The 23,911-nt window shown below is 31.5% G+C and overlaps 1 protein-coding gene across 7 annotated transcripts in view; it reads left to right on the top strand.

The window, feature by feature from the left end:
• Positions 1-23,911, top strand: part of LOC145295967 (dual specificity tyrosine-phosphorylation-regulated kinase 4-like) — a 436,432-nt gene that overhangs the window by 156,807 nt on the left and 255,714 nt on the right. For all 7 annotated transcript variants that reach the window (XM_080141888.1, XM_080141891.1, XM_080141884.1 and 4 more), the window contains one exon: positions 2,802-2,867. In XM_080141888.1, the coding sequence (XP_079998014.1) occupies positions 2,802-2,867 (66 nt within the window). The remainder of the gene's footprint in view (positions 1-2,801; positions 2,868-23,911) is intronic.

The raw sequence follows: 23,911 nt of genomic DNA, 5'->3' as shown, positions 1-23,911 counted from the left end.
GTCGCAAAGGAGACGAAGGCAAAGAATAGTAAGTAACTCCAATATTTATTTCCTTATTCTCCCTTTACCGCTGTGACGACTCTCACGTGACCGTCTTCTCGAGCGTCGTTTACGTCTAGCACGTGATCCTGAATGGTATCCACATCTCTCGCGTGATCATATTCTTGCTCTTTTTTTTCTTTCTCGGTGATGTGATTTGTATATATTTATATCCGTGTGAAATCCTACTTGTAAGACATCGGTCTGGATTCTTAGTGTTTGGATTACTACACCCCTTGTATATTCCATAGTTTGACTTCACAGCGGTTTGCTTGATCTGAGTTAGTTACTTTCTTGTATGTGGTATGGTATCTCCGGTGGCAGGGTGCTTTCCTCACATACAAGTGACTCGGGTTTCAAATCCTTAGTTCAGTTATGTTCTACTGATCATCGCAAATAAACTCAAAACTCGAATCTAGGGTTTCCGGTTTGCGGCTTTAATGGCGTGTAAGCTGTGACGTTATATATATATATATATATATATATATATATATATATATATATATATATATATTATTTATATATATAATATATATATATATCTATAAAAGTGAACGTGTCTGTCTGTGTGCCTGTGTGTCTGTGTACATTTCCCTACGCAATAACTCTGTCAATTTTTAGTCTATAGACTCGAAATTTGAAATACCGGGTACTGAGATTTGGGAAAATCGATGTGACGGGTGTCAGCCAGAAATTTGGCTGTTAAGGGGTCAAATTTCAACGATTTGACCTTTAAGAACTCTACCAAACCTCTCCGACAATTTTGGGTCTAGACACTTGAAATTTTAGATATAGGTTCCTTGAACATGGATCTAACTTAATAAAGTGATTTGAGCCCGAAACAATAAATTTTAAGGGGTCATAATAGGGGTCAAAGTTTTAAAAAATTAACCATTTTTTTTGTTTTTTTGTTGCTTTTTTTGCACAGCATACACCTCCAAACACCCGAGCAAGGGGTCAAAGTTCAACGATTTGACCTTTGAGAATTCTACCAAACTCCTCCGCCAATTGTGGGTCTAAACACTTGAAATTTTAGATATAGATTCCTTGGACATGGATATAACTTAATAACTTGATTTGAGTCCAAAACAATAAATGTTAAGGGGACATAATAGGGGTCAAAGTTTAAAAAAATTGACCGCTTTTTCTTTTTTTTTTCTCAACATACACCTCCAAACACCCGGGCAACACCGGGCTGAAATGCTAGTATATATATATATATATATATATATATATATATATATATATATATAAGAATGTAGCCATCAATAATTGTAGGTTTTTCAGACTTTTGTCATTTTGTAATATTTTTTAAATATTTTTATAACGCGTTTCAAGCCTTGTTCAGCTCTCTTCAGATATTTTGTATAAAGTTTTTTTAGTTAATCTAAGACTTTGTGTCCCCAGTAGGGCAAGTCAAGGATTCGGTCGGTTAGAGTTAAGTCCATTTGATTAGTGGGGAAGTGTTGAGTCTATTCGGTGAATATTTTATGAGTTTTTTAAGATTTTCTTTTTTTATATGTGTGTGTATCAGTGTGTGCGTGTGTGCTAGGGCGAGGGTTGTGCGTTGCGTGTGTGTGAGTTAATATCTGAGATTTCTTTTTCCACAAACCTTTAACTAAAAATTCTTTGCATAAAAATATCTGAAGAGAGCTTAACAAAGCTTGAAACGCGTTATAAAAAGTATATAAAAATATTAAAAACTGACAAAAATCTGAAAAACCTACAATTGTTGATGGCTTCTATCTTTTAAATATACACTGTTTTCTCTCATTGGACCCACACAACCACCACTTTATATATATATATATATATATATATATATATATATATATATATATATATATATATAAAAATTGTCATGTTTTTTCCTTCAACTGACCTAGAATGCATTGTGATTATTGAGAGGGTAATCATATTAAATCCTGCCAAACGTTTAATCACATGTAATTACCTCATGATTCACGTATATATATATATATATATATATATATATATATATATATATATATATATATATATATATATTGCAATCTTATAATAGCTGCCATAAATGTTGTCATTAACAAATGTCTTCTGACATATACATATAAACTCATTAATAAAGTTCTTGCAAGTTCAGTTATTATTACTTTATTTAGTTCATGGTTAGAAAAAAATGATTTCATGTCAAATTTAAAATCTAAATTTTACTTCCAAATTCAAATAAAAATACCTTTTTTTCAACATGTTTAAAAAAGCAAATACGTTCTTCTTTAGTATGGTACTTATACACATCTGAATGGGCCTGATTGCGATTAACGAAACAAACCGGAAATGATTGAAACAATTTACGATTCGAAAGCAGCGAAAGTAAAACGGCAGATGACATTAAAACATACAAATGCAAAACCAAGTAATGTTAGGTTTATGTTAGGTTTTGGTTAGGGTTATTTTAGGTTTTGTTTATAGTTATGTAAGGGTTTAGTTAGAATTTCATTAGGACTATGTTAGGGTTTAATTAGGGCTATGTTAGAGTTTAGTTAGAGTTTCATTGGGGCTATGTTAGGGTTAAATAAGAGTTAGGTTAGTGTTTGATTATGGTTATATTAAGGTTAGGACAGAATTATGCTAGAGTTGGGTTATGTCGCTGCCTTCTACACATACACGGAAAACGAATATTCGTACAGTGAATGTATATATAAGTGTATTCTTATCATTTATTTTACAGGAAAATAGTCATGACAACATATCAAATATATTTACACTTTTATATCTTTCAGGTGAAAGAGAACACTATGAAAGAATTAAATCTTCCTCAAATCGTAGAAAAAGAACCACGGAAGAAGGTTAGGCTGTTCAATATATTGTTATGTTTTTGTCCTTCCATAGATTTAATTATAGTTTACAAGTAACATAAAAAAATGTTTTTGTTTTCAGAAATTGGTCGGTAAATCCAAAAATTTACGAATTCAATATTTGTCTGTTTTTTCTTTTGTTTCGTTTTTGTTTGAAATTTCAGAAGTATTTTATTGTAGTTTGATTGATTTTCTTTTAAAGGGAAAGAAATCGATCGATTAGAAGGTATCGCTTTATATCATCATTTTTTTTCTTCTCATTTTTCCTCATTGGAAAAAAATATAATTCTTTTTTTAAGCTGAAATTGGTAAGTATTTTTTGGATAAAAACATATCTCTTATCACTGGAGAACTCACCTGCTACTAATAATCATGAGTATTTCTTACTTTTTGTGAATCGTGAATTCTTTGAATTTTTGACAAATTTAATGCTGAATCTAATTATTGTTTGATCCATAATTATCATAAATAAATATCTTTGAACAATAGAACTCTTTACTCGTGAGTCGATCGATCTGGTGGCTCGAAAGTCTTGTCAGTCATACTATAAAAGTCATAAGTGAAGAAGAACAAATAACACAGCAATATAAAGTATGACGTTGTGGTTATATGTTAACGCTGAATGGCAGAGACAGTCGCAAAAGGAACAAAAAAGAAAAAACATTCGACTCGTGTTTTTCAGTTTTAACAAAAGGCATTTATTACCGGTGTTTTCCATCAACGCATTGCATATTGTTTTAAAAGTCTCTTATTTCGCCACGCAATTAACGAAACCCTGTCGTCTCGACACGTGCTTCAAAATCTTTTACGTCACCACGTGGCTGCACGTTTATCTCACGTTGTCTGGCTGTGGAAATAATTATATATTCTCTCTCACATTCTGAAAATTATATTGCTTATTTCTCGTTAGGCAAGCTTGTCGTGATGACATCCTTAGTGAGTATAAAATTCCTACTAGTGAGACATCGACTTGCGTTATAGCTGGTCTCGATGATCACATCCCTTGTTCGAGACGAAAGAACGTTTATTCCACTGTCGTATTTCGTTGCGGTTTATTTGATCTGTGATAATAAATTCTAAGATGATCAACATCATGAAATTTGGAATATAGACTTTTGTCATTTATTCATAATATGCTCTGTAATTACATTCAGCGTCTTAAATAAGGACTGGAATATATAAAAAGGAAATATAAGTGAATTAAAAATAATACAAACACATTAATGCATGAAATAACATTTCATCATTCTTCATAATTCTTGGATATGTTATTTATTTCGACAACCATTTTTCATAATTTTAACAGATATTTTCGCACCTCCCCCATTACTAAATAATAACTTTGATTTATTGTCTATGCTGATTATCTCATTACAAACACACCAATCAATTAACTCACACGTCATCATTTTTTTTTATAATTCTTGGATATTTTGCTAATTTCGACAATCATTTTTCATAATTCAAACACACCTTGTAGCTTCCCCCTTACTAAAATAATAACTTTGCTATATTGTCTGGACTGACTTTTTCATTACAACACACCAATCAATTAACTCACATTTCATCATTTTACATAATTCTTGGATATGTTACTAATTTCGACAATCATTTTTTATAATTTTAACGGACATCATCGCCCCCCTTCCTTACTAAAATAATAACTTTGATATATTGTCTGGTCTGATTATTTCATTGCAAACACACTAATGCATTAAATCACATATTATCATTTTTCATGATTCCTGGATACGTTACTAATTTCGACAATCATTTTTCATAATTTAAGCCCTCTTTATCGCCTTTCCCCTAAGATAAAAGCTTTGCTATATTGTCTTGGCTGATTATTTTATTATAAACACACCAATCAATTAACTCACATTTCATAATTTTCGTAATTTATGGATATGTAACTAATATCGACAATGATTTTTTTTATAATTTAAACTATTCGCATCGCCTTCTCTTACTAAAAAATAACTTTAGTATATTGTCTGCGCTGAGTATTTCATAAAAAAACAACTATCAATTAACTCACATTTCATTATTTTTCATAATTCTCTGATATGTTATTAATTTCTACAATCACATTTTATATTTTTAACCTATATTATTAATCCCCCAATACTAAAATAATAACTTTGATATAATATCTGGGACGATTATTTCATTTCAAACACATCAATCAATTAACTCACATTTCGTCTTTTTTTCATAATTCTTGGATATGTTAAATCAAATATTATCATTTTTCGTAATTCTTGGATATGTTACGAATTTCAATAATCATTTTTCATAATTTAAACACACCTTATCGCCCTCGCTTACTAAAATAATAACTTTGATATATTTTCTGGGTTAATTATTTCACTACAAACACACCAATCAACTCACATTTAATAATTTTTTATAATTCTTGGATATGTTACTAATTTCGACAATTATTTTTTATAAGTTTAACAAACCTTATAGCCTCCCCCTTACTGAAATAATAACTTGGATATATTGTCTGGGCTTATTATTTTATTACAAACACACCAATCAATGAACTCACATTTCATCATTTTTCATAATTCTTGGATATGTTACTAAATCTGACAATAATTTTTATAACTTTAACCCACTTTGTCGCTCCCCATACTTAAATAATAACTTTGATATATTGCCTGGGCTGATTATTTCATTACAAACACATCAACCAATTCCGGGTATTCTCATAGTATATATGTTCCACCTATCTTATCCAATCCCGGGTGACGCCGCATATTCTGCTAGTATATATCTTTCACCTATCTCATTCGATCCCGGACGACGCTGAGTATTCTCCTACTATATGTTTTCCACCTATCTCATTCAATACTGGGGACGCTTTCTGCTAGTATATATTTGCACTTATATCATTCAATCCCAGGACTGACTTCATGTCAGCCACCCCACTGTTAAAAATATATGTGAAATAAAGTAATCTTTAAATCGTAAACTGTTTCAGCTGTTTCCGGGACTGACTTTATATCCCCCAACTCATTGCTAAAATATATATGATATAATGTAATGTTTAAATAGTAAACTGTTTTAGCCCTTTCCGGGACTGACTTCATATCTCCCACCCCACTATTGAAAATATGCATTAAATAAATTATTATCTAAAACGTAAATGATTTCAGCTATTTCCGGGACTGCCGTCTTATCTCCTATCCTACTGTAAAAAATATACATTAAACAAAGTAATGTCTTAAACATTAATGGTTGCAACCATTTCCGGGACCGACTTCATATCCCCCATCCCACTGTTGAAAATATACATTAAATAAAGTAATGCTTAATTCGTAAACGGTTCCAGCCATTTCCGGGACTGATTTCATATCCCCCATCCCATTGTCAAAAATATATATGCAATAAAGTAACGTTTAAATCGTAAACGGTTTAAGTCATTTCCGGGACTGACTTCATATCCCCCATCCCAATTTTTAAAATATACTTGAAATAAAGTAATGCTTAAATCATAAACTGTTTCAGCAGCTTTTCGAAATTAATACATAAAAACATCAACACGGTTAGAGATTAGGCAACCATTACTTCAACATGAATTTCTGAGTGTAGTATCAGTCTCAAAATTCCAGTTACTTAACCCCCCTTTTTTGGTCTCGGTTAATGGAGGAGAAATCCTTCATTACTAATACAATTTTTATTTTTATTACTGACCAGAGTGCCCTTTTGGGAAGCTGGTTTCCCCAAAAAGTTTTAATCGGCCTCATGTCAGACTCTGGCCTTGTGGGGAGGCAAGTAAACAACAACAAAAAAAATCAGCAGGGACATTTTCCAGGGCATCTTATAATTAATAAGAGACATTTCCATTGCATTTTATAATTAATCAGAAGGGACATTTCCAGGGCATTTTGTAATTAAATCAGAAATTACTTTTCCCAGTTACTATTGTAATATTCAAACTTTCTTACATTAAATATAGTACGTATTTACAATGTCTTCCCACAGGACAGATTTAGACATCAAGTTCGTATTTGTAACATGGAGAAAAGGAACAAAAATTGTCTTAGTCTTAAAGGATTTCTCCGTCACTGAGAGAGAAATTGAAATGTAGCATCTGAAGAACAGATACTATACTTTGATTTTGGCCAAAAGGTCAAGAAGAACAAATCATTTTTATTAGCTATGCCTCAATAGCGACACCATTTTTTTTATTTATTTTTTATTAGGAATTGGAATATCCCACTTTCCTTTTAAGGGGTGACATGGTTTATTTGGATTAATCCAGTTTCCCTTTTTAGGGATGCACAGCATGATAACGGTCGCAGCTAATTACGATATTAATATAAAAATAAGAAATGGAATTTCATAACAATTAAACGACCCGGATGCAAGCGTAACACACTTACCAAATTTTCATTACTAATGATTACTATATTGACCAACTTCTACTGTACACTCTTTAACCCTTATCCTTGAGTGGCCTCTGGGCCTTGATAATGTGGTGATGCCTTTGTAAAAAAAACAAAAAAAAAAAAACAAAAAAAAACACACGCTATTGTATAGCGATAAGGAACAACGCGAAAAGTTAAAAACATATTGCGTTATCTTATATGATCTTACATATCTCTTTATATTTCAATCATATTGATCTCCATATCTTTGTTCGTCGTGAAAACGTGATGAGTATAATTGATATAGCATTACCATACCTACGGCTCTCAATTTTTCGTCGACAAATAAGGAGTGCGGAAAGAAACTATATCTTACCTGTATCTCTCTTTTCTGTTGATATGGTATTATTTATATAACAATTTATATTATATTTATAATATAAATTAATATGTGCATGTATGAAAATGTATATTTGATTAAGCCTTTCATGTAAATAAAAAAATCCACGAATAAACGACATCTTACATAATTTTGAAAATTATATTATATATATATATATATATATGTGTGTGTCTGTGTGTGTGTGTGTGTGTGTGTGTGTGTGCGTGCGTGTGTGTGTGTAATATGAAGGATAGGTTATTTTTATGTCGTACGTGCAATGGTTTTATGGACTTGGGCGCGATCTTCAAACGAACCAATCTATGAATTTGGGGTTAGATTTACAAAATTATCATTAATCGGTTTCTGGACTTTCACAAATGATATCTTAATCCGACCCAAAATTTGGAAATTGGATCGTTTTAAAAACGATTCTCGAAGTTATAAGTATAAATTAGATAGTAAGATTATTTCTAACTGTTTTTTTTTTTAAAGATTGGACCTTTTACTAAAATGGGAAAACTGATTTGAATTTGGCTGCCATATTAACAAAGATATTATACTCATTCACGCATGTCAGCATAAATGTCAGTGCCGAAAGTTATCATCTATAGAGAAACGTTTATGTTTGTGTATCGTTTTATATAAAACATCCGCCGCTGGAAATGCTCGTTTCTCTCTGTAAAAAATTTAATTTTTTTTCTGATGGACTACTCTTTTCATATTACTTTGCTAACCAAGAACTTTATTCATATATTTATTTCCTACAAACAATCCTGGAGTTTTTTTTGGTAACTTATTTTATTATTAACTTACCTTTCACTTTGGATTTTCGATTTTGTCATTTGGACTATATGAATTATAACTTCGATGACCACCTTATCTTTATTATTCTTCGTCTGATCCTTTGGGGTTTTACTTTGACAATAATATTTTTATTAACCTTTGATGAAAAGGGCTTATCTGTGAAAATCCATGTGTTAAAGATTAAGAGTCTACCATGCATTGTTTCGAATATTTGAGGAATTAATAATTATGTTAATTAACTCAGTTTTTATTGCTCACCATTCATCTTCTTCATATTTAAATTTACTGTGTCTCTTCATACCTATTATTGTGTTTCTTTCTTTCTTTCTTTCTTTCTTTCTGTCTGTCTGTCTCTGTCTCTCTCTGTCTCTCTCTGTCTGTCTGTCTCTCTCTCTCTCTCTCTCTATGGTTGTTATTTCCTAGATGTTAATCCAATTAAACTCTAGTGTTTATAAAGTAGTGCTTAAAACAGATAGAACTGCATTAGAGACTATCTTTTTTATTTCTGCAAACATCATTGGCTACAAAAAATTATTAAGATACAACAATTTCCTATAATAATGCATAATCATTACTATTAAAAATGTTACATTAAAATTACAATATCGAAATGTTCTTTTTAGGAGTTCTTACAGAGTTCTAAATATAGAATATAAAAACGTTCTTTTTCGAGAGTTACTGGGATGTTCTAAGTTGTGTGGTACTTCATTTGGAGCGCTTATGGGACTTTCCATTCACCAAAACCATAATAGAACGGTGATAGCGTTAAATCTTCAGTTAGTCAGTTAGTGAGTTAGATTGGGTTGTTACGCCGCTCTAGGTTGTCAGACGCTGACTAGATTAACTCTGGCTAATATTTTCTAGGATCCAAATCCCGTTGAAAGGAATCTCATCAAAAGAATCAATTAGAAGCATCTTTAAAGAAAAACTGGACATTTGATATAAACATTTTCTGACTTTCCCTTTGGCCAAAGAAATACTGTTATTAGTTTTCATTAACTCCGATTGTTCTTCTAAACGTACACTACTGAATTAAAAACTTGCTTATCTCCCTTAGACCATTTGTAAATATTTTTGTTTCTTTGTTTTTACGTACAATCAATAGTTTTTATTTTTCTTTAAACTTTAAGTTTTAGTATTTTTTAATATATGTTGCATGTTTAATACCCTAGACTCAATCGCGTAACACCACCCAGCAATCAAAAGTCATCATTGAACACATTCTGATGTTATATGATACCTATATCATAACTATACAGCATATTGTTTGTTACATGGTCGCGTCACAATATGTTGTAGACGATATATCGTATCATAACAACAATAAATACCATTTTGGCATGAAGATTCTGCTTCATAAGATTTCTAACTACAGAATATTGGGAAATGTCCTCTCAACTATCAAATCCTTTCTCTCTGTTAGATTTATAAAAATAGTCATCGATGGGCAGAAGCTCGAAGCACATAGTATCAACGTTACCATGCCTCAAGGTTCTATTCTGTGTCAAAATCTGTTTCTGATCTTCATCATTGATCTCCTAAATTGCACTTGGATTGTTCGTCTACATCTATGGCAACACTTCAGATGCCTAAAATGATCAAGATCTTTCTGATTCTCTTTCTTCTGACCCTGATCACGTGGTGGAATGGGAGAAAAGGTTGTTGGTTAATTTGAAAACCAAGCCTATATCCTTTCACCACCAACGCTCTGATCCACACTTGGTTTATTGAAATGAATGACTCTCATTTTGAGCAAGCACCTTGCTTTTGACAAGTTCATTTTTTTCACTCCTGATCTGAGATAGAAGCCTGACATCATATCCGTTGCTACGGTCGTTAGACAAATGGTTGGATCATTCTATCGCTCCAGAATTATCTCCCTCTCAACTCAATACTTTACGCAAATGAGAGCCAAATATCTAGCATACTAGTTTATGATCTATCAAGTTTCTTAAATCAAGTGACATTTCGTGTCAAAGAGTCTGATTAATAGAGAAAAGAAGTTCGATCGATGCTTTAAAAATGTTCAACTTTCATCTTTTATAACATAAACATTAAAAAAAAAAACGAGGAACAAAAACTCAATTAGTCTTGAAAAGAAATCTACAGATCGAGTGGAAATATTTTTAAAATGTCAACCATAATATAGATGTATAGATGTATGTAAACTCTGCGTATCGCTTTTTGCGGGTCAATATATTTTTAATTTTGATATTGCTATGAAACGCAGAGAGGTGAAATTTCGTACACTAGAAGAGCTTAACAAGGTTTCTTATTTCCCTGATTTTTGTGGTATTTAAACAAATATCGTGAAAGTTATGCCGATTTTTCTATTTACTGGTAATTTTAAGTGTATATCACTAAATTGCAAGTGTCTAGAAATGTATATTTTCGGTAATAAAACAATATTCTAACTTCATATTTCTATTTATATGAAATAAAGAACATATTCAGTAACAATATTAACCAAAAACAAGAACGAATTTCAAATTATTTTGTTTAAGGAAATATTTATTTGTCAACATAACTCCCATGCATTAAAATCACGTTGAATAGCCTCTTGTCAACTGATGATGTCAATTGGTGGATTTGAGATGATGTGATGCAATAGGAAACTTCAAAAATCTTCTACCAAAGTTCATCCTTCGACGACAATTAAACATCTGCTACATAAACTTTCATATTTATTATTGACCAAAGCTGCTCAATTAGGTCATTAGCTCAATTAGTGGCCATGTAATCAAATTTTCTTCACTGATGACTAATGACTTAAGGTAGGATGTCATAGCCTTGGCTGAGTGGGATGGCGCATTGTCATGCATAAAAATCAATTTGCGATGACGCGCCAATGGAAGGTCATCAAGTCATGGTTACAAATGATCATTTAAAAATATAAGACTGGCTTGTCAGTTTGAGATCTTATGGCACTCAAAATGATCCAATTAGTTCATCGCAGGTTATTTCAGCTCACAAAATTACACCTCCACCTCCATGTTCACGACAGAATCGATGAGGGGCAGGGAATCCAAAAGGATTCCAAATTTTGGCCCACCCATCTGGTCCATCAAGGGTTGCTCTGGCCTCATCGGTGAAAAGAATATTTTCAAAGCTGGTTTTCATGTATTTCTGAGCCCAAACCAAACGCTTTTCCTTATGAATTTGGTTTAAAACAGGTCGTGCTATAGGCTTAATGCTTCTTGCAATTTCGTTTAAGACATTGCAGCGTGTCTTTCTGGACAAGAAAGATATTCAAGCCTTGACAAATATAGCAGCACTGTTGCTGCCCGCCTGCTTGATAAGTTGACGGCGAATTTTTCTAACGTCACGAACAGACACTGACTTTCTTGTGTTTTTAGCCTTGCTTGGTTTGATGTTTGGATTTTAAACGAATGAGGACAATATTCTTCAATCTCTTCTAAGCTCCTTGGCTAGATCTAAGAGAGATAAACCTCCTGCAATGCCTGCAACATGTTCCTTTTCACTGTCAATCGACCCTTTCTATGCATTTTGGGAGACCTGCAATAAATTGATCCACACTTAAAATTACCAGAAAATAGAAAAACAAGCATAATTTTCAAAATATTTGTTCCACAAAAAAAAAAAAAAAAAAAAAAAAAATTAAAACAGGGAAATAAGGCATCTTGTTATGCTCTTCCAGTGTAATAAATTTCACTTCTCTGCGTTTCGTAGCAATTTCAAAATTAAAATACTATTGTCCTGTCAGTGACATTCCTTTAGCTGGGTTGAACCGACTTTCTCCAAATGGAGAAGTGTCAAGGGAATACTAAATTCACAAGTGGCCTTCAGCCGCATGTTTATCCCGATCAGATGAGATGATGACGTTATGTTATGCAGGTTTTGCAGAGACGTGTAGACGTCCTCCTATAGACAGCGCCTCGTATTCCTAAATGGTCAGCCGTCCGGTACTGTCCAGGCTCAACATTGCTTAACTTCGGTGATCTGACGACAACCTATGTGTTTACATAATTTGAAAATTTCATTAAATCACACTATTCATTTCTCTATTGAAATAGTTTAACCTATTTTTTTCAATCTCCCCCTGTAATTATGATCGCTCAATCTTTTTTTAGGAGTCTTTACGCTTCCGTTTGCGTACTTTCCAATCTCAATATTACATTCTAATTTCCATGTCGCGAGTTCGTTAAGGGCGTTACTGTGGAAATTGTAAGTGGCCACCTTATTATCTGTGTTTAGATGCAATATGCGATTATTGTTTTAATACACCATATTTGCGTCTTCACCACTGGAACCAAAAGACTCAGTCGGGATCAAACTATTGACACCCTCAACAACTGATTGGCGATATGCAAGGGGCAAAACGATGTCACCAGATTCACGTTTCTTATTTACGTAATTGATAACCTTACTGAACGCCATGTTGGTTTGGCGGTGAGAAAATCGTCTAATGAATTGAATGGTTGTTTTTATATCATTACTATTATTGGAATAATATCATTACTATTATTTGGAATTGGTTGGCCTATTTTCTTTCCAGCAAAAATTAGCGCCCGTTTCATGATACCATACTGAAGCGGTACTCACACTAGGCGGGTTGAACCGGCTTCTTCCCAAAGGAGGAAGTTTCTAGGATACATCAAATTCACAAGTGGTCCCCAATTGCTTGTATATCCCCGTCAGGGAGATAACGACGTTAGTTTTTTTTTTTTAGGGAGATGTTAGCGTTCTCTCACATATAACGAGTGATATTTCCAAATAGGCACCTATTAAGTACTAACCAAACTCAATTTTGCTTAATTTAGGTGGTCTGGTGTTTCAACGAGATCAGGCCGTGCTTCCTTTTTTAAAATTAAATATGTTTTTAACTCTTTTTCAAGATGTCTTTTAACATGTTTTATTAATCATTTGTTCATATTATAAGCTCTATTTCCTTTTCGGTTTTATTGAGCTTTTACATCTGGCTGAGTTTATTTTACTTGTAAATATTAATTCTTTAATATTTATAATATATTTTAAGTTTACCATTTTGATTACCTTGGTAAACTTATTGTAATTTTATTTTATATATATATATATATATATATATATATATATATATATATATATATATATATATATATATATATATTTGTTTTTGTTTTTGCGATATGTTTTGTTATTTGATTTTGTTTTTGCGATACTTTTTGAATGAATTATTTCCGAAAGTGCATTTTTACCTAAATGCGAGTTGGGAATAATTTTTCCTTTAACCAATTTGGTACTCTTATATGGGGAGCGGAATATATATTGTTTTTTTTAAAATATAATTATCCACTGACACCTCTCGTCGTCTACGACCCATCAGAGTGGCTGAATCCAGCGAGATTCGAAATCGGGACTCCATGGTATATAAAGAATAATAATGAGATGAATTGGATTACGGAATTATGACTTTTGTGGTATCAAGTCTCACAACATATTTTGGGGAGGTAATATTTTTATATAAGACAATCCCAAATAAACCAAATAGGAAATGCTCAATATACTAGATAGAGCAAAATAAAATGTATAGTTTTTTATATTAAAATTTCATTCAGAAAAATATAACTTTTTAAAACAATAGATGCATGGATTAAGGGAATTACTTTGAATTGTATTCTTTGTTTGAATAATAAATTTATTGTTTTGAAGTATTATGTTTTTCTGAATGAAAGTTAAATAAAAAAAAGACTATAAATTACATATATATATGTGTGTGTGCATATATATATATATATATATATATATATATATATATATATATATATATATCGATGTAAGTTTGGTTAAAAGCGACAGAGTTTTCTTTTTCCTTTATTATTCTGTTGATTTTCTCAATCTTTCGAGCAATTCTTTTAGTTTCTGTTGGTAAAGTTTGAATTATATTAGTCGAGTAGTCGAGTAAATTTTTGTTAGTCATTTTCTCTAGCGCTTTCGATCAATGATCGTTATCAGGAGAAATTTTGTTAATTTTTTTTGTTTGCTTTTATATAAATAATTAATTAATTTGATTTATTTTATTTTGGTTTTTATTTATTGATTTTTATTTATTTAGTTTGACTTTAGTTGTCTAGTGCATTCTGATCGTACGGTTACTTTTTCTGTTTGTGTTCGCTCTGTTCTTATTTATCTTTGTCTCCCTTTCGAGAGCTTCAATATTTTAAGTATGAGACGATGATCGACTTTTCTAAGTAGATAAAACTGACTCTTAACAATCCATACATAATCAGAGATTTCACCTATTCAACTCTTTCTAGATCTCTCCGTCATGATTCGAAAGAAAATATCTTGATATTAATACCTTTGTAAGTACATTCCTAGTACGTACTTATGCCAAGACAACATGTCAATTTCTTATTATCAACTGCACAAGGAAATTCTTTTGAATTCGCTATTTTTACGATATATAAAATGAAGTCAATTATATTGTTTTTTTTTGTTATTGATAACTTTCTTTCTAAAATATCACTCTCTGATTCTGGTTCATGAGGTTTTCTTACGAATCGTTGCAGCGTGTAAGATGTAATTCGATTTAATTACTTTCTGAAAATACTTTGTTCGGGTCAGAATTTCACAAAAAGACATGTAACGTTGTATTTACACATTCGTAATTTTTTCTCTCTGAGCTAAAAAAAAAAAATTGAAAAAACACTGTTTTCTTTTTTCAAAATACTTTTAGTTTCAATTAAAAGTAAGTAACTCTGTATGGATGAATACAGAATGAACCCTCCTTTGAAAATAATAACCAATTGAAAATAATTTTGGACCGGACATGGTATTTTCTGGAAGAAACAGATTTTTAAAAAAATAAGAAAATACACTTTCAGGAAATGTCAGATAGTCTTTTATAATAATCTGTTTCTAATAACACTATTTTAGAACAATATATCCATAACATATTAAGTAAATATACAAAACAAATGGGATCTTTAAGCTTCCATGTTGGAAATTGAGAAGTCATATAGGTCGCTAACCCTAAGAAGTTTTCACTGGTTACAATGCTGTATTAAATTAATCCTATTAAGGTACGTTTGAGCATTCACGTAAATTGAAAAATTGAGAGTCATAAAATCAAACAATAAAGAGCTTGTTTGCTGCATAAAGTTTAAGTTCTTTTGAGTCGGTTCTGATCATCAGAACGGGGCAAAAATTGCCATTGAATTAGTCTAAATAGTGGAATGAGAAATAAGCCTGCGATCTATGTATTATATAAAGATACTAGCTGTCCCTACCCGGCGTGGCCCGGTTGTGTATTTACTTTTAATTTGCTTTGTTTGTCTTAATTCATTCTAGAAAATACTTTGTCTTGGTCGGAACAATTTTCATATGGTTGCCATTCTGAAAACGTATTTGTCCACATAGAGTTACTTCCCTTTGATTGAAGCAAAAATATTTGGAAACAAAGAAAAAAAGAAAATTTATTTATTACTGAAGAATACTTTCTTTTTTAGGTTGTAGAGAGAAATTAAAATTCTTTATGGATAGAATGCAAAATTACATTTCTTTTTTGAGATAGCTGCTATTTAAAAATAATTCTGACTTCGACAAAGCATTTTCTAGAAGAAATTATATCGATTTGCATGCTGTAACGATTCACAAGGTACACTGACGAACAAGAATCAAATATTGATTTTGTATTAAGAAATCTATCCGAGATAAAAAAAAAACGGTAAAGAGACTGACGACTTAATTTCATATATTAGGAGAGAAGATAATGACTTCAAAAGAATATAATGATCCAATCAATTAGCAATACCATGCAGGTTGATATTCATATAAATCCTTCTTTCTAATTGAAAAATTTTAAAAATAAAAATCGGTATTGCTTTCCGAAATATTTCTTTTTGGACTATACTCAAGTTACAACCAATTGCTTCTATCCCCATGTATCAGGTAAATCATTTTCCATCTGTACAACTATGCAACCGAAAAAGTTTGTATAAACAGCATACAAACTTCGTATTTTATTTATACAGATGAAAAAAGTATCTGTTTGTTCTATATAACCTGTGATCAATTGAATTTAAACATAATGTTGGCTGCTATTATTACGGGCAAATCGTTATTTTTAGATGGCGGCAATTTAAAAATAATTATGACCTATGCCCTGGAGCTTCCACAAGATGAAGACACCAGCTTATAACCTCCACCGGTGATCAATGTTTCTATTTTAAAGATAAAGTGAGAACTGAATATATTCTATTGTTATATATATATATATATATATATATATATATATATATATATATATATATATATATATATATATATATAATGTTACTTGTCTTTCATATTTGTCAACTGTAAATAAATGTGTTAACTGCACTTTGAAATATTTATTTGCACAAAATATAAAAATACATAATGAACAAATTAGGCACACCACCATTCAAAAGTGTGGGGATAATGGGTGTCATCTTTGGTCTCAAATACTTACAATTGTCTATCCTACTCTTAACTAGAAATATCCCAGTTACCACAATACCACATTCGCTCAAGGGACTGTCCTACTTAAGATACACACAAATTTGAAAAAAAAAATTATGAAATTATTTACAGTAATAACATTTCATTGGCGAGAGGATGGGGAACAAACAAGAGACAACAAAAATTGGTTAGTAATGCCCTTCCAACCATTTCAAACAATAGACCATCCACTGTTTTTCGGTTTGCCTAAAACAAGCAGGTCAGTCTTTAAGTGGTAGTGGAATCGAAGTGTGAGTGAAAAAAGGGTGTAGAGTTGGGGAGTGGGGAGTGTCTGTCCAAGATAAGTGCACATTGGGGATAAAGGTCAAGGTTGAAAATAAATAAAAGTGGGGAGGGGATTTGTGGAGGTTTCCTATTACGAAAGAGGGGGATCTCATTCATTCTACTAGCTAAGAGTCTGGAAGCTTAAAAACTTAAAGGTCTGGGGTCCGACAGTACCATAAACCGCGTGTGCCATGCTTAAGTGGGGAACATGTACTCGTACTCGACACATCTTCTCACACACAAGCTTGTCACTCCTAGGAATGCAATGTTTTTCTATCACATCTGATCCTAACCTTCAGCTGGTGCTTTGTTAACCGTACATTTATCATAGCCACTCGTTTTAATGCTAAGTGATCTACTATTTAGAATATATATTGAATATATGAACTGTGAAATAAAATAACGTATATACTAATAACTAGCGAGAGGCGCCCAGCCTTGCCGGGTCGTAAAATATGCTTAAATGTATTTTAATTTATGCAGATTTCGTATTTATTATGACAGAGCCAGTTCTCTATTGAATAATATATTGTACCTAATCGATAGTTGTGATCTCAAAAGTTAAAAAATAAAAAATAAATAAATAACTTGGGTGGCACCAGCTTGAATCGAAACCAAAACATTTAGCACTCCAGTCGAGTTTCCTGCTAATGTAGTCATCGAAAGGTAAGAAAGATTTAATATTGAACAACCAGAAAAAAATGAATTGACTTTGGACATGTGCAGAAAGTAAAAATATATCGGCATGTTGAACTGAAGAGTTTGCATTTCAACTTGCCGATATATGTCTGTATGCGTTATTTATTCATCCAAACAAAGATTTTAATGGTTATAAACCATCCTTGGTGCATGATTACTATTTCCTGTTAATTTCAGTGTCATGTGATCAGCAGTTTAATAATTTATCGGTTAAATATTTTCACACAACCAAACACACAGACATGAATACATGTGCTGCTTTATTTATATAGATGACATTATTTATGCAAATCATATTACTAAACAAATGGAAATCCCAAAGTGAAAGTAGAACATTTGCTAGAAATGCTATGTAAAAGGATTCGGTACACAGATAAGACAACGCCCGAAAACTATAAACAACGTTCTAACTAAACGAACGTATTTGGCGTTTGTAGCAACACGCGGCTCTCCTCCAATTACAAACGCCGCTCTTTGCCCTTCCGGTGTTATTCTAACACAGTTATGCAATATATGCATCTCTAATCAACATTCTATCGAGTCTTAATTAATTCTTCCGCTACAAAATGAGTTTATTTGCTCAGTGTGTTTGGGGAGTGCAATACGATCACCAATGAAAAGCCACTTCCCGTATAAATAAATAATAATCCTTCCTACTAGCGGAGGCATGTGAAAATTTCACGGTGCTTTACACATCATTGGGATATAGATGCTAAGCGTGTTGCAATATGGTCTATATTTACTGTAATTTGTTTTGGTGCAAAGAAGGCAGAACCGTTAAGATTGCTCCGATTTTGTGTGAAATTCAAACAATAAATATTGAACATAAACTAATAAAATTTCACCAAATATCAGTTTCTTTAAAGTATTTTAAAAGTAGTTTCATGATATAACGCAAATACAACTTCTTATTTTAAAATTCAAATATTTCAGATTTGCATTAAATTAAATCCATAGCAATCTATACATAAGATTTGTAGCATAATCTCTTCATTTTATTTGTAAGGAGATAAGAATAGGGTGCAAAAATGTTCTGTTCAAGGGATTAATTTTACCTGCTCTATCACTGGTATTCTTTTATGTTTTCTTGAGGTTGATGGTAAGTCCAAAAGCTGTACAAGCCTCTGATTACTTGTCCATAATCATCTGTGTGTCTGTTTCTGAATGTGAAACAAGGTCTGCATCATCTGCATATAAAAGTTTAAGAACAAGGTTCTGAAAAGTTTTCGACTTTGCGTTAAGACATCTAAGGTTAAAAAGTTTACCTGATATGCGAAACCGAATATCGCAATTATCAAAAGCATCAGCATCAGCATCAGCATCAGCATCAGCATCACAACAAAATATATGGAAAATAATGTAGGAGCAAGTGTGTCACCTTGTTTCACGCCGTTTTCAACGGAAATTGGATCAGAGATCCATTAAAGTTCATTCAGGTGTAACTGCTGAGGCAACTCCACAAAACTAGTAGGGCAGCCTAGCTTCCCAAGTATCTTCCAGAATGCATTGCGATTAATAATATCAAAAGTTTTTGTCAGATCGATAAAAAGTTGATACAAAGGCATTCGTTGCTCCATACATTTTTCCATTAGCTGTCGCGCAGAGAATATCATCGCCATTGTGCCGCGACCAGATCTAAAACAATACACACACACACACACACGCACACACACACACACACACAGATATATATATATATATATATATATATATATATATATAAAGACAGAGAGAGAGAGAGAGAGAGAGAGTGAGAGAGAGAGAGAGAGAGAGTCTTATTTGTAGTATTCCGAATGTTACTGGGTTTATATAATTCAGTAATCGTTCATATACCAATAAATTTTAAGCCAAAAAGATATGAATTAAATTGTAAGCTACAAAATTATCATATTTCATAATTGAGCATTCATATATTGTTTTAACAAAAACCAATACTTCAAAGAATGGGTTGATAGCAACAAATAGTGTGCAACGACGAAATACAATATTTGTTGCTATCAACCCATTCTTTGAAGTCTTGGTTTTGTTAAAACTATATATATATATATATATATATATATATATATATATATATATATATATATATATATATTTCATCAGTGGTAAAAAAAACCCGGACTAGAGTGCTCAATGTGTAGCCAGAGCAGTATATAGGAAATTTCTTGCTGTGAGTCCAGAATGAATTTACATATTGTTTCCGCTAGGAAGATATCCTATGAGGATGAGGAGAGATCCGACCAGATTCGTCAGAATTCATAGGTGAACTGTTCATCTATGAATTCTGACGAAGCTGGTCGGATCTCTCCTCATCCTCATAGGATATCTTCCTAGCGGAAACAATATGTAAATTCATTCTGGACTCACAGCAAGAAATTTCATATATATATATATATATATATATATATATATATATATATATATATATATATATATATATATATATATATATATATATATATAACTGCCGTGTGAGTTTGTTCCTTGCTACTGGAGTCAGAGATAGCTTCATGGCCGAGTTCGAATCTCCTGATCAGTAGTAATTGTGACACCCTGCACTGATGATTCTGGAAGGAATGAAACACTACTGTCTGTAAGTATTTAAAAAATCACCCCCCCACACACATATATATATATATATATATATATATATATATATATATATATATATATATATATATAGTCATCCACTGTATCACGGCTAGACTAGCAACTAAAGCTTGAAACTCGACTTCCTAGGTCATAGTCGGCGCTTCTAATTTACGGTATATGTCTGCTGCTAAGATGAGTATATGAAATTACAATGATCAAACATTGTAAAAGAACAAAGCATAACCTCCATTTGTTTACACAAAGTGCATTGCATTTTACGCTAGTGGCAGTTTATTATATCAATCCAATACATTAGTGTACACCCTGCATTAACAATGACGGGAGAATTACACTTTGCCAGTGTTCGCCCTCGCCACTTATCTGAATAGATTACTACTTATTTACATAGATTCATAGAACTACATGAGTAATTTAATTTTTTGTAGATAAATTATTTAAAATTTTGATGACATAAAGAAAAAAACAGTAAGTGTTAGCATTTTTTTATAATACAGTGGATTATTTCCAAATTTATTTCATTCTGGAAGTAAAACTGATATGGTTATCTGACTTATTATATTCTTTTCCGCATCCTCTCTCTATTGGAAATGGTTTCGTCCGCGGGATAAAAAAACATGTGTTTTACTTACTAACTTTTGTATGAAAGAATAAAAGTGGACATATTTATGTATATCTAAATAAATATGCATTGATCTTTATGATAGGATGGAGGATTTCTTTTTTACCTAGAATACTCATTCGTTTTATGCGCGTTTCCCCCATCTCTTCTCTCTTATCCTATTCTTTCTATCTTACTCGTGTCTCACTTCCTACTACTTTTCTTATCAATCACCATTTAATTCCACCATGATATCATACATTATCTCTATTCCCTCTCTGTTGTAATGGATGACGCAATCTTTTGTGACGATGTATTGATGTTGCCAATAAGATTTATGTGCCACGTGACCACATGTCCACTTCGAAAGTAAAATTTGCAAGGACTTTTGATTAATAACACTTTTTGTAGAAACAAAATTTTATTTATTGATTTTTACCCTTTCCAAAATGCACTCACTGATGCACTAGAAATATTCGAGAATGGACATGATTTGCCTTTTAAAGTTTGAAGCAAAATTAAAATAAAAATGTCTGGCTATATGTATATTTTTCAACTGTTGTCATGATGGTATTTAAAAAGAAGGTATTTAATTTAACACTGTAACGTAATCGTATATCAAAGAAACAGGGGAAAAAATCTCAACTCACTTTGTCTTTTTAACAAAAGCCTTTATATCTCGTATTTCCAGCAACGTATTTTTTCTAAATATTTAAACAGTTCATTTCTACGCGTGTGAATGTTCGTATATGCTTTGATGTCATTCACGTGTTTCGAGCATGTAATTTTCCGAACTACCTCCTGAACTCCGATTTTTCGAACACGTACCGTCTATTTATCTCTGTTGTGACGTCACTTCGCGCAACCTGCTTGCTCATTTGCATATATTTATGCAGGCCGCTACTGCTACCAGCGCCAGGCTGCTATAACACTGCTTCGGATATTTGCGTTGAATTAGCTAAAATCACTATTAATAATTTCCCACACTCTTTACCTGTGCCTAAACCTAAACGTAGATTCCATGAACAAAGCTTCTTTCTTAGAAGTAGACGCCTGATGAACTCTCTTCCGTTTGGCTGCTTTCCAGCTGACTACAATATAGTCATCTTCAAGTCCAATGTAAACAAGTTCTTGATGAGCCATCCCCTTAAAATAATCCAATTTACCAAATTTCCACTTCTAACGATTACTACATTTTCCCATTGACTACTCATTAACCCTTATCTTCGAGTGGCCTTCGGGCCTTGATAAGCGCTGACTCCTTTGTTAAAAAGAGGAAGCAAATCGGATTCTGTAAACAAATTAAAGTGAAAATACATGTTATGTTTATTTTTTTTATGTTTTTAAACACGTAACGTTTGAATTGCGGCAAATACTGCAGTTAAAACACACCCTCTTCAGCTGTCGATATGACTGGGACAGTGACTAGTATAAAAAGTAAAATTGATTATTCTTTATTGCATTTGTTTTTGCTAAAGTAATATGTTTTTAATATTATTTTACTCATTATTTATCGTCTGTCAGTGTTAACTTAAATTTTGACAGAAGATTTTTAATTTAGATAAAAATACCTCAAAGTTTTATTTTAAATTTACTTACCCCATTCCGGCTTCCGCTTTCTGCTGAGTTGAATAGTCACCGGTGTTAACCATAAATTATTCCCTTCTGATTAATGTTTACTTAATGGTTCTCAAGTTTTCGTAATGGTTTAATGTTTGATAAAATATTTACCCTTTTTCCATTCATTTTATAGCAACATACTGTATATTAAAAGTATTTTAAATCATTTCAAAGTATATATTTTTATAACATATTTCATTTAAAAAAAAGCATTCTGAAAAATATAAAAAAACATTTCAAAGTACATACATTTTTAATATAACATATTTTATTTAAAAAAAAGCATTCTGAAAAATATAAAAAAACATTTCAAAATACATTTTTAATATAACATATTTTATTTAAAAAAAAGCATTCTGAAAAATATAAAAAAACATTTCAAAGTACATACATTTTTAATATAACATATTTTATTAAAAAGGAAATTATTTTAAAACATTTCAAAGGATATACATTTTTTATTATAACACATTTTAGTAAAAAGGCATTCCTGAAAAATAAAACAAATTCAAAGTACATATATTATTAATGTAACATTTTATTAAAAATAAAAAATCATTTAAAAACATTTCAAAGTATGTTAAGATTTTTGTTCCTTAGAAGCGCTGGTTGACTTTGAATAAAATAAAATACGTATTATATACGTTTGAAGCCAAAACAACGCATTATTACAAAATAAGCAGACATTTATTTTGTTTGAAATTTATATTAAAATTCATAAATATATTTCAAAGATATACTTCATTTTCAGTATGTCTTTTTTTTCCATGTTGTTGTTGGAGCAGAGAATCAAAAAGTAGAAGTCCGCTTGTTGTTTTTACGCTATTTTTTTTTAAATCTCGGAACGATGCGTTGGTCACACGGGATTTACATTAAGATTTCTGTTTCTTAGAAGAGCTGGTTGAGTGTGAATAAAATAAATTACATATTATATAAGATGAAGCGTTGCTTCGAAATATATTTATGAATTTCAATATAAATTTCAAACAAAATAAATGTCTGTTTATTTTGTAATAATGCGTTGTTTTGGCTTCAAACGTATATAATACGTATTTTATTTTATTTTAAAGTGTATACTTTTTTGTTATAACACATTTTATTAAAAGGAAAAAATAAAAACATTTCAAAGTATATATATTTTGATAATAACATTTTTTTTATTAAAGATAAAAGCACTCTGAAGATAAAATTATAA

Source organism: Euprymna scolopes, chromosome 16 (assembly GCF_053919585.1).
Source record: "Euprymna scolopes isolate OS-2025 chromosome 16, ASM5391958v1, whole genome shotgun sequence".
In the NCBI taxonomy this organism is placed as follows: Eukaryota; Metazoa; Mollusca; class Cephalopoda; order Sepiida; family Sepiolidae; genus Euprymna; species Euprymna scolopes.
This window is presented reverse-complemented; position numbering and strand designations above follow the sequence as displayed.